Below are 15,013 nucleotides of genomic sequence, written 5' to 3' on the forward strand. Positions count from 1 at the left end.
CGCCCTGGGCCTCAGTTTGGTGCTGAGGTGGGGCAGGCCCTGAGGTGGGGGTGTTCCCTGGCCCCTCCATCTCGCCCCTGCTGCTTCCTGATGGACTCTCTGGTCTTGTTCCCTCCCAGTGCTCAGGCAGGCACTGCGGCAGAAGCACCAGGAAGCCCAGCAGGCCTGCCGGCCCCACAACTTGCCCGTGCTCCAGGCAGCTCAGCAGCGCGAGCAGGAGGTACGGGTGCAGGCAGGGTGGGCGCTGCCTGGGCTCTGCGGACGGGGCTCAGGGTGACTTGGGAGCTGTTGGCTGTCCTGGGCCCCAGCCTGGGGTGGGCTGCTGAAGGCTTGGAGAGTTCTTACATGTGGCTTCTCACCATGGGGTGTTGGAGTGCCAGGACCAGGTAGAGAGTGTGCGATCCCCTCCACCTGCTCCCCAAGACTGCAGCTCCTGATGGGCGGGGCCTGTGCAGGGGCCGTTGTGCCCATGGCCTTGGAGGTGAAAGGGCAATGGTGGGGTGACAGGGAGTCGGCAGGGGCCCATCCTGCTCCCTGGTTACTCAGGGACAACCAGAAAATCTGAATGTGACCAAGCAGCCATGGATGATGGGGGTGCATGCAGAGACAGGTGTGGGGTTCCGAGGCAATCTCAAGGCTGGGGGTGCAGGGAGGAGGTGCCGAGCTGGAGTCTCAGGCAGCCCCATGGGGAAGTAATGTGCACAGAGGCCCAGAGACAGTGGCCGACTTGACAGAAGCAGAGGTGGAACAGCATCTGCCAGTTCATGGTGGCCCTGAGCAGTGAGCACAGGGTGCGGCTGGGTCAGCCGAGGGAGGACACCTGGCGGGAGAGCAGCCAAGCCCTCGGGGGGTCTGGTGTGGCCAAGAAGGCAGTGAGGCGCAGTAAGGGAGCCATCAGTGGTCCTGGAGCCCAGGCTTCTAGAAGGGTGGCAGTGGCAGGCCAGGACCCTGTGTGGGAGGTATTGGGCGGGGGAGGGAGGCTGCATCCCTGAGCTGCCCTCACGGTGGCAGGCGATGGAGCACCGGATCCGTGAGGAGCAGCGGGCCATGGACCAGAAGATCATCCTGGAGCTGGACCGGAAGGTGGCGGACCAGCAGAGCACACTGGAGAAGGCGGGCGTTGCCGGCTTCTACGTGACCACCAACCCGCAGGTCAGTGTCCTGGGCCTGGCACAGCCCTGGGGACCTAATCCCGAAGGGCCAGATTCCGTCTGGGGTTGTAGGGCTGGTTGCCCAGGCAGCGGCGGGGTATGAGTGGGGGTGGGGAGGCCTGGGGTGCGCGGTGGAAGGGGAAATGGGAGGAGTTCGGCTCCAGGAAGGGTTTCTGTGCAGCGCTCAGCATGGAGGCTGGAACCACGGCCTCTGCCCACAGATGCAGGGGCGCTGCTCACCGTCCCCAACTCCACGGCGCCTCGGGGCCCCCTCCGGCATACCTCTGTGTGTGCCAAGCCCCTGGCAGGCTGTGGCCAGACTCGCTGCCTGGCACACTCTAGGCCAGTGATGGCGAACCTTCTGAGCTCCGCGTGTCAGCATGCTGAAAAACCCTAACGTAACTCTGGTACCGTGTCACATGTAGAAATTTTTTGATATTTGCAACCATAGTAAAACAAAGATTTATATTTTTGATATTTATTTTATATATTTAAATGCCATTTAACAAAGAAAAATCAACCAAAAAAATGAGTTCTCGTGTCACCTCTGACACGTGTGTCATAGGTTCGCCATCACTGCTCTAGGCCCTGAGGTCTGCTCCTGGGCCCTGGGGAGCGGGGCTTCTAGCTGGGCCTTTACTGGGGCAAAGGGGGCCCCGGTGTCATTCTGGCCTCACAGTGGCCCCTCTGGATCCCAGGAGCTGACACTACAGATGAACCTGCTGGAGCTCATCCGGAAGCTGCAGCAGAGAGGCTGCCCGGCCGGGAAGGCGGCCCTGTGAGCAGGTGGGGTCCCTGCCGGTCACCCCCTGCCCGTCCTGCCTGGGGAAGACAGTCCTGTCCTGGTCGCCACGCGTGGCACAAAGCTAAGGAGCTCGTCTTCCCGACGTCCACCACCCTCCTAGGTGCCTGCAGGAAGGTCACCTCTGAGGAGAGGCGGGTGGACCCCGGCTGTGTCTGCCCCCCGCCCCCCCTTTGCCGGGGGTTTTATGCCTAAAGCTGGAGCGGTGTGGGGAAGGGGGAGCAGGCCCGCCTACTGGCTGGCTGCACCAGAGCTGAGCAGAGGGTAGGGCTAGAGCCCCTGGCACCAGCACATCTCGACCTCTGCCAAGCCCCAGGCTCTGTGCTTATTTCTGGTCTCGGCCCCGTTCTTGGTCGGTACCGCCCCCAAGTAGGAGAGGCTCGCGGCCCAACACTTGTGTGAGCCAGAGAAATAAAGGCGCCTCGGTGTGGCCTGCAAGTGGCTTGTGTGACAGCTCTGTGGTGTCTGTCATGACCAGGGCCCAGCTGGGCCCTCGCCTGGCAGCTCCACGGCCTGCGGAGGGTGCCCCCACCCCGTGTCACAGAGGCCCCTGCCTGGGGTTGTCCCCGTGCAGCCCCAGGCCCATCACCTTTTCCCTGGGCCACTAGGGCGCAGCCAGTCTGCCCTATGGAGCTGGCAGCTGAGGGACGCAGTGGGTGGCAGCCACGGGCCTGCTCCTATTGGAGCAACAAAAGCCTGGTGTGGGTCATGGGCACAGGGAGCAGGAAGGGGGCGAGGGAGGGAGAGGCCAGGGTGGGGAAGCACCACGCACAATCCCTGGGGCCTCTTGTCTGCATTGGTCGGAGCTGGGGGTGTCCAGCACCCTGCATGGTGGGTCTGCGGTACAGCCTGGATGGAAGTGTGGGCCTGGCCCCCAGGGACACATGACTGGAGAGAGGCAGAGACAGGTGAGATTTCTCAGGCCTTGGAGCCACGCCCTCTCTGCTGACCCCACCTGAGGGCCCCACAGGAAAGGGCGTGGAGGGCTCCTGGCTGCAGAAGTAGTGGTTTATTGACCAGTCCACCTCCCTCTGCCTGGCTGGCCCACCTGTGGGGCTCAAGGTATGTGGGACAGACCCTGGGGAAAGTGGGCCTTCGGGTCTAAGGTCAGGGGTGGGCAGAGATGGGGGCGGTGCCCACTCAAAGGGCAGTTCCTGACCTTCTCAGTGGCTCCGGCAGGTATCAGACCGCCTGTACGTGGGTGCCCACATCCTGGGTAGGAAGCAGTTCTGAGTCTCGGGTGTGGAGAGGTGAATCCGTGTGCGGCTGGGCTATAGCAGCATTGGCCTAGGGGCCAGCCAGACCCCAGCCCGAGGCCCTGGGAAACCAAGTCTGGTGGCAGGTGGCCCGTGGGCGCTAGGCCGGGCAGTAGAGGAGGTTGCCTGTGTAGAGCCTCCGCTTGAGCTCTTGCCATAGCAGCTGCCGCTCCCGTCGGGCGCCCTTCATGACACTGTTGTTCTCCAGGGCGCGGCGGGACAGGTAGGGCAGCACCTCCATCACAGGGCCGTAGGGCACGTACTTGTACACAGGGAAGCCCGCCTGGCCTGCACGCACAAGCAGAGGTGGTGAGTCCTGACCCCGACGCCCACACCCCACCTCCAGGGAGGCCCAGCTTACCCAGCGGGAAGCTGATCTGGTCACACATGCCCAGCAGCTGTCCAAAGTACACCTGGCGGTCAGCGGGGTGCAGACCCAACTCCTCCATCCTGTACCCAGGCAAGGCAGTAGGTGAGCCCCCCTGCCACCCCCATATCCCCATCCACATGCTCTAACCTCCATTCCTTGCAGGGCTATAAGCTCTGTCCTGCCCAGACTAGGCCTCTGCCCTCAGCTCCCACCTCAGCCCGTGGCTACTAAGTTCCCTCCTTCCCAAGCCAACCTCCCTCCTGCCGTGCTCACTCCCAGTGGCTCCTTCCCTCCTGCTTGTCCCAGCCTCCCGTAGTGGTACTCTGACCCAGCAAGGCAGGCCCACCCAGCAGCCACCCCATGGTGTGGCTCGGGGACGCTTCCAGCCCTCACACCCAACCAGGCCACTTGTCACCCCTCACTGGCTGCTCTGTCCCATAGAGCAGGCACCAGCCCCCAGCGGCTATTGTGTCTGTGGAAGGGGGCTGATGGACACCGGCTATGAGATGCTGTCCCGTCCCAGCCACAAATGAGGCCATTTAGGGCCAAGTCGGCCCCAGCGGAGCCCAGTCCACACTGAAGGCCCACAGAACATACTGCTGTTTGGCCACTGAGTTTTGTGCTGGGTTGGTAGTTGGTCAAAGCTGACAGGGTCTCGGAGGTCCCTGGGGGCTGATCAGAGACCACACCGCTTCCCAGGGAAGGTAAGCCCGAGCTGCTCGAGGCTCCCTGGCCCCCGGAGCAGGAGGTGCCTGCCACTGCTGTGCGTTAGAAATCGCCGTTTCCATTGCAATGTCAGATGGAAAAGGCAGCACCATCCTAACAAAGGAGCGGTGACATGACTGAACGGGTTGAGTCAGCTCTCCAGGCAGTGCCCTCACCCCACCTGCCCCTTAGGAAGCCCCACTCAGCAGCAAGCCTTGGGCTCGGGGTGCCTCTGCTGTGGGACGGGGGCCCCTGCTTTACTCCTGGGAAACTTGAGGACCAGCAAGACTCAGTGCATGGGCCTAAGCCCCAGGAGGCAGTGACTGGGGAGAGGTGGGGAACTTGGACCCCGGGTCCTGGTGTGGCACTGCTCGGGCTAAGACACAAGATGGAAGAACATGGCAACAATACTGGAACATTTAAGGATTTGCTTCACCTGCTTCCTATATCTGACTTGTAAGGATCCCACCACAGTTTTGCTCCACAGGGCAGGCATTTAAAGAGAAAACAGACTCTGTTAAATTTCAAATGCGTGTAAAATGTTAGGAGTAATTGTCTCTAAGAAGCCAGGCATCAGAGGTTTCCTGAGGGGTTTCAGCATTCCACCCTGCGTTTGTGTATTTTAAGAAGCTATTTAAGTCACCTAACGACATTTATTTTTTTGAATTTGAAACTTTGGTTCGCCAGGTATTCATTTTAAAAACCAAATTAACTGCAGATAGCCTCTTTGCTACAGCAGTGCCAATGCCTCGCAAGACCTGGCGGGCAGGGTCTGGGAAGCACTAGAGCCGCCTTTCCCGCTGTCCCACAGATGTTCCCCTAAACACCCACCATGCCTGGCAGGGCACACTGCACACCAAGCATGTCAAACTCACGGCCCGTGGGCCACATGTCTCATTTGGCCCATGTTAGCCTTTGAGTTTGACATGTTTGCTGAACATGCTTCCAGGGTCTCGCCAAGCTCTTCCCTGACCCGGGATCACTCACACAGCTGTGGGCGGGGCCACCTTACCTGCGCAGCGTGAAGCGCACTGTGTCCTCGTTGTGGGAGGCCACCATCACTTCCGCCTTGCCATTGTTCTTCAGCTCCTCCAGGACATAATTGAGGCACCTGGGGGGAGAGGCACGTGAGCCTGGGTCGGAGCTCCCCACGGGCCAAGGCCACAGGTGGGCCCAGGGCCACTCAGCAAGCCCGCTCCTCCTGGAGGTACCCATGGTGCCAGGACAAGACAAGGAGCACTCAGCCTTCTCAGTACCTGTGAGTACGAAAGAAAAAGCAAGCAGCACTGGGGTTAGGCATCGGGGGAACTAGCTGAGGCGCATGCCCTGTGCGCCCAGGACAGATGCAGCTTCGAGCCCGGAAAGGGGCTCCCTGTGCTGGGGGAGCCTGACCGCTCCATCTGGCAGTGAAAACAGCTGGGCAGGGTGCACGTCCTTGGACCCAGCAACTCCACTGCCAGCCACAGCTCGTCCTCACCCCTGGGCACAAAGGACGGACAGGCTGAGCCTTGGGTCACCCTTCTAACTAACGCAGGACACCAAGCACCTGAGAGCTCGCAGGGACACATGAGCACAGGCACCGCCTTGGCCGTTAACGGTCTGCACGCCGACCTGGGGGGTCCAGAGACAGCTTTACCCGCAAAGCGAGGGCAGAAGACAGCGCACATGCCGACCATGAGAGGCGCATGCAGCTCCTGGAAGGAAGCAGGCGCTGCCGGGGCCGAAAGGCAGGTCAGTGAGGGAGACCCTCAGGGGGTCTTTGAATTTGCAACATATCTGCACCACCTCGTAGAGAAACAGCACGCAGCCAGCCTGTCCGTCCTGCATGAACTATCACCAGACAAACGCAGCACGCAAGACCGTGATGGTCCCTGGAAATAAGGTGAGTACAGAGCGGGAGGGCCACCGACAGGAGCTGCCGGGACCCAGGCCAGTTCCGTTTTGTGAGTCGACGTTTCTATATTAAAAAAGCCGTCTGGCCAGTGTGGCTCAGTGGTTGAAAGTCGACCCACGAACTAAGGTCACCATTTCAATTCCCGGTCAGGGCACATGCCCGGGTTATAGGCTCAGTCCCCAATAGGGGGTGTGGTCTCTATCCCTCGCCCTTCCTCTCTCTAAAAAATCAATAAAGACATTTTTAAAGCGACCTTAATGTTTTTGAAAAAGTAAATCAAAAGCAGAAAACAATCAGTTCTGGCCTCAGGGCAAAAGGCTTGCTCTTACCAGAAGCTGCCTTCTCCAGGGCTGCTCCCCCTTCAGATAGGGGCCCATCATGTCAGCTCCAGCACCAAGGAGGTATGTTTCCCTTGCCCTTTTCTCCCTCCCCTTCCCTCCATTTCCCTTCCCTCCTCTCCCCTCCCCAGGTGGCCCTGCGGCTCTGGGACCTAAGAAGGACGGGCGCACCTGTGGTACATGGCGTTGGTGGCCTCGTACGTGGGGTTGATGGGGTCCTCATAGCCAATCTCGGCAGCGCGGGCCCGCTCCTGGGCCATGTAGGCACCCCGCACCAGCTTGGCTCCAAAACACCAGCCCTCGCGGCGAGCCAGCTCCAAGTCCAGGGTGACATTGTCATAGGCGTCCTGCAGGGTCAGGGCCAAGAGTCAGCAACTAGGTCAGCCCCTCCAGCCAGCACTTCTAGGGCAAGCATGTCGAACTCGAGGGCCTCACGCCTCATTTATTTGGCCTGTGTGAGCCTTTGAGTGTGACCTGCTGGTCCTAGGACCTGTCTGGGCCTAGGAGCATCCAGGGTACAGTCAGCAAGGGGCACTGGGGCAGAGGCAGGTGGGTGAGGGAGGCCCTTTGACCTCTGTCCACAAGGAATGGTGATGGGGGCGGGGGGTACCTGCAGCCTCTTCTGTTTGGCCTGGGCAGTCCTTTGAGGGGACAGAGCAGGTGCCAGCAGCCACTGTATATGTGTCTCCTCAGCTGGGCAGGGTGCACGTCCTTGGACCCAGCAACTCCACTGCCAGCCACAGCTCGTCCTCACCCCTGGGCACAAAGGACGGACAGGCTGAGCCTTGGGTCACCCTTCTAACTAACGCAGGACACCAAGCACCTGAGAGCTCGCAGGGACACATGAGCACAGGCACCGCCTTGGCCGTTAACGGTCTGCACGCCGACCTGGGGGGTCCAGAGACAGCTTTACCCGCAAAGCGAGGGCAGAAGACAGCGCACATGCCGACCATGAGAGGCGCATGCAGCTCCTGGAAGGAAGCAGGCGCTGCCGGGGCCGAAAGGCAGGTCAGTGAGGGAGACCCTCAGGGGGTCTTTGAATTTGCAACATATCTGCACCACCTCGTAGAGAAACAGCACGCAGCCAGCCTGTCCGTCCTGCATGAACTATCACCAGACAAACGCAGCACGCAAGACCGTGATGGTCCCTGGAAATAAGGTGAGTACAGAGCGGGAGGGCCACCGACAGGAGCTGCCGGGACCCAGGCCAGTTCCGTTTTGTGAGTCGACGTTTCTATATTAAAAAAGCCGTCTGGCCAGTGTGGCTCAGTGGTTGAAAGTCGACCCACGAACTAAGGTCACCAGTTCAATTCCCGGTCAGGGCACATGCCCGGGTTATAGGCTCAGTCCCCAATAGGGGGTGTGGTCTCTATCCCTCGCCCTTCCTCTCTCTAAAAAATCAATAAAGACATTTTTAAAGCGACCTTAATGTTTTTGAAAAAGTAAATCAAAAGCAGAAAACAATCAGTTCTGGCCTCAGGGCAAAAGGCTTGCTCTTACCAGAAGCTGCCTTCTCCAGGGCTGCTCCCCCTTCAGATAGGGGCCCATCATGTCAGCTCCAGCACCAAGGAGGTATGTTTCCCTTGCCCTTTTCTCCCTCCCCTTCCCTCCATTTCCCTTCCCTCCTCTCCCCTCCCCAGGTGGCCCTGCGGCTCTGGGACCTAAGAAGGACGGGCGCACCTGTGGTACATGGCGTTGGTGGCCTCGTACGTGGGGTTGATGGGGTCCTCATAGCCAATCTCGGCAGCGCGGGCCCGCTCCTGGGCCATGTAGGCACCCCGCACCAGCTTGGCTCCAAAACACCAGCCCTCGCGGCGAGCCAGCTCCAAGTCCAGGGTGACATTGTCATAGGCGTCCTGCAGGGTCAGGGCCAAGAGTCAGCAACTAGGTCAGCCCCTCCAGCCAGCACTTCTAGGGCAAGCATGTCGAACTCGAGGGCCTCACGCCTCATTCATTTGGCCTGTGTGAGCCTTTGAGTGTGACCTGCTGGTCCTAGGACCTGTCTGGGCCTAGGAGCATCCAGGGTACAGTCAGCAAGGGGCACTGGGGCAGAGGCAGGTGGGTGAGGGAGGCCCTTTGACCTCTGTCCACAAGGAATGGTGATGGGGGCGGGGGGTACCTGCAGCCTCTTCTGTTTGGCCTGGGCAGTCCTTTGAGGGGACAGAGCAGGTGCCAGCAGCCACTGTATATGTGTCTCCTCAGGCTGCCTAGATAACCCCTCACCCCCACCCGCGGCCTCTGAACACCTCACTGGTCCCCAAGGAGCCCGTTCTAGGTTTGTGCTCAGGGATCACCCTGAAGCATTACTGGGGGACATGCAAAATTCTAGGCAAAGGCCCAGAGCTTTCATCGAATTCTTACAAAAACGGTCATTCGTGAAGGCTTTGACATCTGGGATTTAAAGACATTAAGTGGACCCTGAACAAGCTCCTTCGTCTTCCTCCCGCCCCTTCAACACCCTTGTCTGGGACCTGGATCAACCAACCTCCCTCCTCCACCTGGGGGCTCAGGTGGGCGCTTGCCATCACTGAAGGGCGGGAGGCTCAGGGGCCGGACGTACCCTGAGGTAGCACTGGTACGTGTTGAAGATGAGCGGCTTCTCCACGTTGAACTTGCGCTGCATTTCCAGCGTCAGGCGGCTGATGGCCGGCTGGAAGTAGGTCTGCTCCGCGTCCACCATCAGCCGCACCCCCGCCTTGGTGGCTTTCTTAGAGGTCAGGGGTGGGAGAGAAGGTTTGTCTGGGGCTCAGGTGAGACAGGCGCCCCCCAGCCCCCGGGCACATCCCAGGCCTCCACCTTGGCCAGGACATCCATCCTCTGCAGCATCCTCCTCATCTGCTGCTCCTCCTCCTCGGTGAACCCCGACAGCAGAGGCTCCAGCTGCCCTGTCTGAGGGCGCACACGGGCAGGTGTCAGGTGCTGGACCAGCCCTCTCAAAACCTGTGCTTCCCCTGCCCAGAGTCTACCAATACCTGCTGCCTGGTCCCCAGAACCAGCGAGACCCCCTCATCCAGGCCCTTCCTCCACCGTTTGCACATGAAGATCAGCGCCCCGCCCTGAGGCTGGCTGGTGACCCAGGGACAAGGCCACTTGGAGGTGTAACCTCACAGGTCAGGCCTGCACCAAGTTTGCTCCCTCAACCTCCCAGGATCCTCGGACGTCCCCCTTCTGTTCCCACACAGGGCTAAGGAGGCTACCCTTGACCCTTCTAATCACCAGGAAGGGCTCAGCCATGCAGCACAGACTGATGGGACAGAGGCACCAGCCCCAGGTGGTGCCCTGCAGGGAGCTGGGGCAGGTTGGCACACACCCTGCAGGCCTGCGTGGCACTGGGGCCCTCTGCTCTCCCCCCTTGCCCGCTAACCCTGGCCAGGACGCTCTGAGGAGGAGTGGGGTGTTGCGTGGTGTCTCAGCTGGAGGCTGGACCCTCAGGGCTGAGGCTGGAGGTGTGTGGAAGGCAGTGTTTGCCTCTGCTGTTCCTCCATATCCAGCTTCAGAGGCGATTTCAAACACGGCCTCCGCATTCCCGACACCCTCCTGGGGCAAGTGGAGTCTCATTCCTTCCCCTGAACATGGGCCGCCTAGTGCCTGACCGACTGTTAATCAACAGAGTCAGGCGGGGAGATGTGGGATTCTGAGGCGAGGCTAGGAAAGGTGACCGCTTCCGCCTGGCCCTGGGGACACTTGCACTGGGAACCAGCAGCCACACAGTGAGGAAGCCCTGGCCGGCCGCTGGCCATGCAAGTGGGGACCCTCCACACTGACCCCTGCCTCTGCCACTCCAAGTACAACCGCAAGGGAAACCCCCGAGAACCACCTGGAGCCTGGGAAGGCAATCATATGAGCGTAGTCCTTTCAGGCCCGTGAGGTTTGGGGTGACCCAACATGCAAGGACAGATGACATGGGAAGGCTCCCCAGATGTCCCTGTCCCACTCTATGGGGCACCAGTGGGTCTGTCTGCTTCCCCCTAAACCCGGCATGTCAAACTCAAAGGCTAACACAGGCCAAATACCATAAATGAGGCATGTGGCACACAGGCTGTGAGTTTGACATCCTTGCCCTGGACCATGGGGTCCTGTGGGGCCAGGGAGGACAGTAGTCTTGGCCCAGGAACATGGCCCCTCCCGGCCCAGCCTCCTCTGGGACAGGGCTCACTGGCGAGCGGGGTGGCGTCACCTGCATGTTAGGGACCACCAGGTGCTTGGAGAGCTCGGTCCTGCTGTCGATGAGGCCGCTCCAGTCCAGCAGGTCCAGGGTCCTGCGGGAGAAGGGCGGTCAGCAGAGTGGTGGCAGCAGCTAGAATCTGTGTGGGGGCCTAGACCCCAAACCAGTCCATTCCCTAAAAGAGCACCCCGAAACCCAGTCCCTGCAGAACCCGCCTCAGTGTTCAGTTTCAAAAGTCAGATAAAATATAAATGTCTTTCTCTGTTTGAAAAATGAAAACCAACCCTGGCCAGTGTAGCTCGGTGGGAGTGTCGTTCTGTGCACCCAAGGGTCGCAGGTTCCGATTCCTGGTGGGGTGCATACCCAGGTTGCGGGTTTGATCTCCGGCCGGGATGCATACAGGAGGCAACTGCTTGCTGTTTCTCTCTCATATCGATGTTTCTCTCTCTCACTCTCTCTCTCCCTTGCTCTCTCTCTCCCTTGCCCTCTTTCTAAAATCAGTAAAAACATGTTTTAAAAAATACCAGTGATGATTTTCTTTCCATGTTAGATCCACGCAAATAGAAAGGAAAAGGAAATAACACTTCTTTTTCATAGAATTTATTGGGATGACATTGGTCAATTAAACTATTTAGTTTCAGGTGTATAATTCTATAATCACACAAAAACCCAAAACATGAATGTGTGCTGCATCGGGGCAGCGGCAGCTCTGAAACCTCAGGGCTTGCACGGAGGCCCCACAGAGACCTCAGTCCCAGCCCCCGCCCCTGAGGAGGAAGCCCGGGGCCCTGCGGGGCTCAGCTGCCCTGGCCGTTCACCTGTCAGCGGGCGGGCCCAGGAGGGCGGTACTCCTGATCAGCTGCAGTCACGAGCTGCCGGCCCTCCCCCATGGATCCCAGTTGCCTGTCAGCTCCCGTCCTGTGCACCTCAGCGCAGCAGTTTCTTTGGCGCCATCACCCCAAGGCCCACAGACTTGAGGGGGGTGACCAGGGTTGGGAGAGGCTGCTGGGACTCGGCTGGAACCACGCCTGACCGGGTAGATGCCCATCTCAGGCAGGCGCTGCTCTTACCCGGACACGCCCAGGGTCTCTGCTCTGAACCAGTCCTCAATCTCCTTCCGGGAGGCAATGCCCATCCTCGCCACGCTTTCCTGGAGAAGTGAGAAGGCGTCTGTCCCGGGCCCCCCGGCCCCACCCACTCCCATTCCGTGTCTCCCGCCTGTCGGTTTGTGATCTATTTTGACTTGGTTACACTGTTAGTTCCGGCTGTGTTTCTGCTCCATAGATGGTCCCTCCCCGCAGGTTCCGGATGCCCCTTTCCTGTCCCTGCAGCTCTGCAGAGCTCTGCTACCTGCAGGGCCAGCCCCTCCGCCCTCCGGTCCAGTGTGACCGCAGCCTCTGGTCAGATTCCTTCCCCACCAAACCCTAGCAGCTTCAGGGTGGGCTGCGGGCCCTGGAGCAGCTCTGGGAACCCACCTTAGATACCGCCTGGCTGTTTCTCCTGGGCAGGGTGCCTCCCCAGCCCCCCCAGTATCTACCCGTCTACTCACACCACCAGGGAAGGGCTGCCCACCTGCAGTGCCGCCACCTCCAGCTTTGTGTCCATGGCATCCAGCCCGACCTTCCCTTGCTCCGCAGCCATTTGGTGAAAGAACCGTCTCCACTTGGTCAGCACGTCTGAGAACTGCAGCTGCAAATGCGGGCCTGAGCTGCCGTCACGGGCGCATGCCCAGCTCCCGACCCCCAGAGCCCCCACACAGCCCCAGGGCCACCCCCTCCCATCCCATCCCACCTGTGTGCTTGGCTCCCAGCCCCAAGGTACTGGCACAGGAGCTTTCACTCAGTGCTCATGGTAGCCTGCAGTTCCTGCAAACTCTCTCTGCACGTGGAAGGTTCCAGCACTTACCAGAAACTGGGGTCTCCCCAGCGCAGTGAGCTTGATGGCTGAGAAGCCGTCATCGCTGGCTCCACCTGGGGAAGCCACAGGAAGAGCCCTCAGGCTCCGGAGAGGGGTGGGAGGGGACCAGGAGCTGTGCTCACCCAGAACCAGCGGGCACACAGCTCCTCCACACGCCCCACCCCCTGGGGACAGTGACTCATCTGCGTTCGCCATGTGGGTCAGGAAGGCGGTGGGGAGGCCTGCCCATTCCTACATAGTCCTGATGGCCACCCCTCTCCCTGCTGCTTCCTCTCCCCTGCCATCAGCCCCCAGCTGCCCACGGGGGCTCGCAAACACAAACGCAGAGCAGAACGTGGGCTGGAGCGCGGAAGGGGCTCAATCACTACATTTGTATCTGGCTTATGGCTTCCAGAGCGCGTCTCTGCTTCTATCGGAGCCTCCTATCTGCTCCCAGGCAGAGTGGGCAGGGAGGCAAACAGGGGCCCCTAGCACTGGGCACTGGACGGCCAAGTGTCTGCCTGACTGGCCAGGGTCTCCCCAGCACCACTTAGAAGACTGTTCTGATCCTGGCCCGTCGGAAGGTGTGGGACCCACTTTCCCGTCACAGGAGGCTGCTGGGGATGCACAGGGGACGGCGCTGTGACCTGGCGGGTCTCTAACAACTACAGGACACGAGGCCTCAGTGACCCCCTCGGCAGGGGCTCCCGTCGCAAGGCTATGAGGAGTTCTCCACCAGAGGAGATGGACATGCGCTCCCTGAATAGTGCAACCATTGCCTACCCAAGTGCCTTGTGTACCCAGCGTCTTGCCCCTGCCACATCTGGGGGCCACTGGCCACCGAAAGCCTTCCCAGAGGTCCACACGGGCACCCGGTGCCCAGGAAAGGGGAGGGAGGCATCTTCCTGGGGGCAACTGTGTTCTTCGCAGAGCTGCTGGACGCAGGCCTGACCCCAGCGTGACTTAAGCCTGGCCTGTGGCCCCCCCGTCACCCCAGATTATCCTCACAACCGTGAGGGCCGCCCAGACAGAGAGGAAGCCCTGAGCGTGCCCTCCGGTCCGGCCTCCCGCGCGCGCATTTCCACAGTCGCTGGGCTGGGCCTGGCAGGGGGACAGCCAGCCAAGAGCGCGGCCCCACCTGAAGCCTCGATGCAGCGCAGGAACGTCTCCATGTGGTGGTCACACTTGGCTTCGTTGGCGTAGAAGTAGGTGCGGGCGCTGACGACGCCGTCCCTGCGGTCTCCGAAGCCCTGGTGGACCTGGTACTGCTTCTCCCTCTTACTGGCGCCTGCAAACGGCCTGAGCACTGACCGGGCCCGGCACCCGCCCCAGCCTCGCTCCCAGCACACAGATGCCCTGACCCCCTGCACGTGCTCCAGGCTGCTTGCCAGTCCCACAGTCACCTGACCCCGCACCCTCTGCTCCTCCCCGGAAGAGCCCTCGTCACATGGCAGACCTGGGCCGGGGAGGCAGAACCCAGGCTAAGGGAGGGCTGGAAGGGTGCGTCAGCACACTCAGAGCCATGGCCTGGGTGCCCATGGGCGTGGGACAGAACTCAGCACCACCCTCTGCCCCCTGGGCTGGCTACGCCCCCACTCCAGGTGCCAGCCATGGTGGGTGGGGGGCCAAGGGGGTGGCGGTGAGAGCATTTGTTGGTGAGCGGCCCCCTCTTACCTCCGTCCGTCCTCTCCGCAGCTGAAGTGCAGGCCCTTAGGGAAGGAAGAGGGCAAGGGTCAAGGTCATGCCACCCGAGGCACAACTGACAAGGACTGACCCATCAGGGTGAGAGAAAACGAGGCTGCGTCCTGAACCTGACCTGAAAGCTGTGCGAGGGCTGGTGAGCCAGAGCAGGGAAGAGTGGCTCAGCCGCCCCATCCACCCAGGCCTCCAGGGACCCCCCCTGAGCTGGGAGGGGAGCAGCCTGCACCGGAGAAGCCAGCCGAGGCCCCCCATGGGCGGAGCCCTCGCAGCCTGGACCGGAAGTAAAAGCCCCTGACAGGTGGGAGCTCTCTGAACAGCCCAGAGCTCAGAGTGCGTCCTGGAAGGAGACCTCGCCCTGCAGCCATTCCTTCTGAGGAGAGGACAGAACTACAGGGCTAGTCGGGGCTGATGAGAAACGAAGACGGGCCACCACCGGCGTACAAATCCCCCAAACGGATGAGCGAGGGCCCCTGGCTTTACCCTCCCCCCCTCCTCATCCAGGCACCTCCAACCACTAGGGCCCAAGACTGGCCTCCTGCCCCCACACACAGCCGGCCCCATCTCTAGCCACCCAGCACCCGGCTGCACTCTTGCCCCTTAGACTTAATTTCCAAGCAGCAACCAAAATGTTTCTTTTGAAAATGAAAACCCTCCCATCCTACCTGAATAGCACCCCCAAGCCTCATGAGGGCAGGACAGTGAGGCCAGCCCTCAGCCCTGGCCACTCCCACCCCG

General features: G+C 60.8%; 2 protein-coding genes across 2 annotated transcripts in view; one reads left to right on the top strand and one right to left on the bottom strand.

Annotated features, from left to right (window-relative positions):
* DGCR6L (DiGeorge syndrome critical region gene 6-like) overlaps positions 1-2,391 on the top strand; it is a 9,035-nt gene extending 6,644 nt beyond the window's left edge. Inside the window, exons 4-6 of the mRNA XM_006768949.2 lie at positions 120-220; positions 1,012-1,152; positions 1,850-2,391. Of these exons, the coding sequence (XP_006769012.1) occupies positions 120-220; positions 1,012-1,152; positions 1,850-1,933 (326 nt within the window). The 3' untranslated portion in view covers positions 1,934-2,391. The remainder of the gene's footprint in view (positions 1-119; positions 221-1,011; positions 1,153-1,849) is intronic.
* Positions 2,392-3,104: 713 nt separating this feature from the next.
* LOC102775159 (proline dehydrogenase 1, mitochondrial) overlaps positions 3,105-15,013 on the bottom strand; it is a 15,525-nt gene continuing 3,616 nt past the window's right edge. Inside the window, exons 2-13 of the mRNA XM_006768817.1 lie at positions 14,252-14,286; positions 13,716-13,865; positions 12,587-12,651; positions 12,254-12,370; positions 11,752-11,831; positions 10,694-10,775; positions 9,313-9,405; positions 9,077-9,223; positions 8,197-8,372; positions 5,297-5,395; positions 3,571-3,659; positions 3,105-3,497 (exon numbers count right to left, since the gene is read on the bottom strand). Of these exons, the coding sequence (XP_006768880.1) occupies positions 3,310-3,497; positions 3,571-3,659; positions 5,297-5,395; positions 8,197-8,372; positions 9,077-9,223; positions 9,313-9,405; positions 10,694-10,775; positions 11,752-11,831; positions 12,254-12,370; positions 12,587-12,651; positions 13,716-13,865; positions 14,252-14,286 (1,321 nt within the window). The 3' untranslated portion in view covers positions 3,105-3,309. The remainder of the gene's footprint in view (positions 3,498-3,570; positions 3,660-5,296; positions 5,396-8,196; positions 8,373-9,076; positions 9,224-9,312; positions 9,406-10,693; positions 10,776-11,751; positions 11,832-12,253; positions 12,371-12,586; positions 12,652-13,715; positions 13,866-14,251; positions 14,287-15,013) is intronic.

This window comes from Myotis davidii, unplaced genomic scaffold (assembly GCF_000327345.1).
Source record: "Myotis davidii unplaced genomic scaffold, ASM32734v1 scaffold223, whole genome shotgun sequence".
Lineage (NCBI taxonomy): Eukaryota > Metazoa > Chordata > Mammalia > Chiroptera > Vespertilionidae > Myotis > Myotis davidii.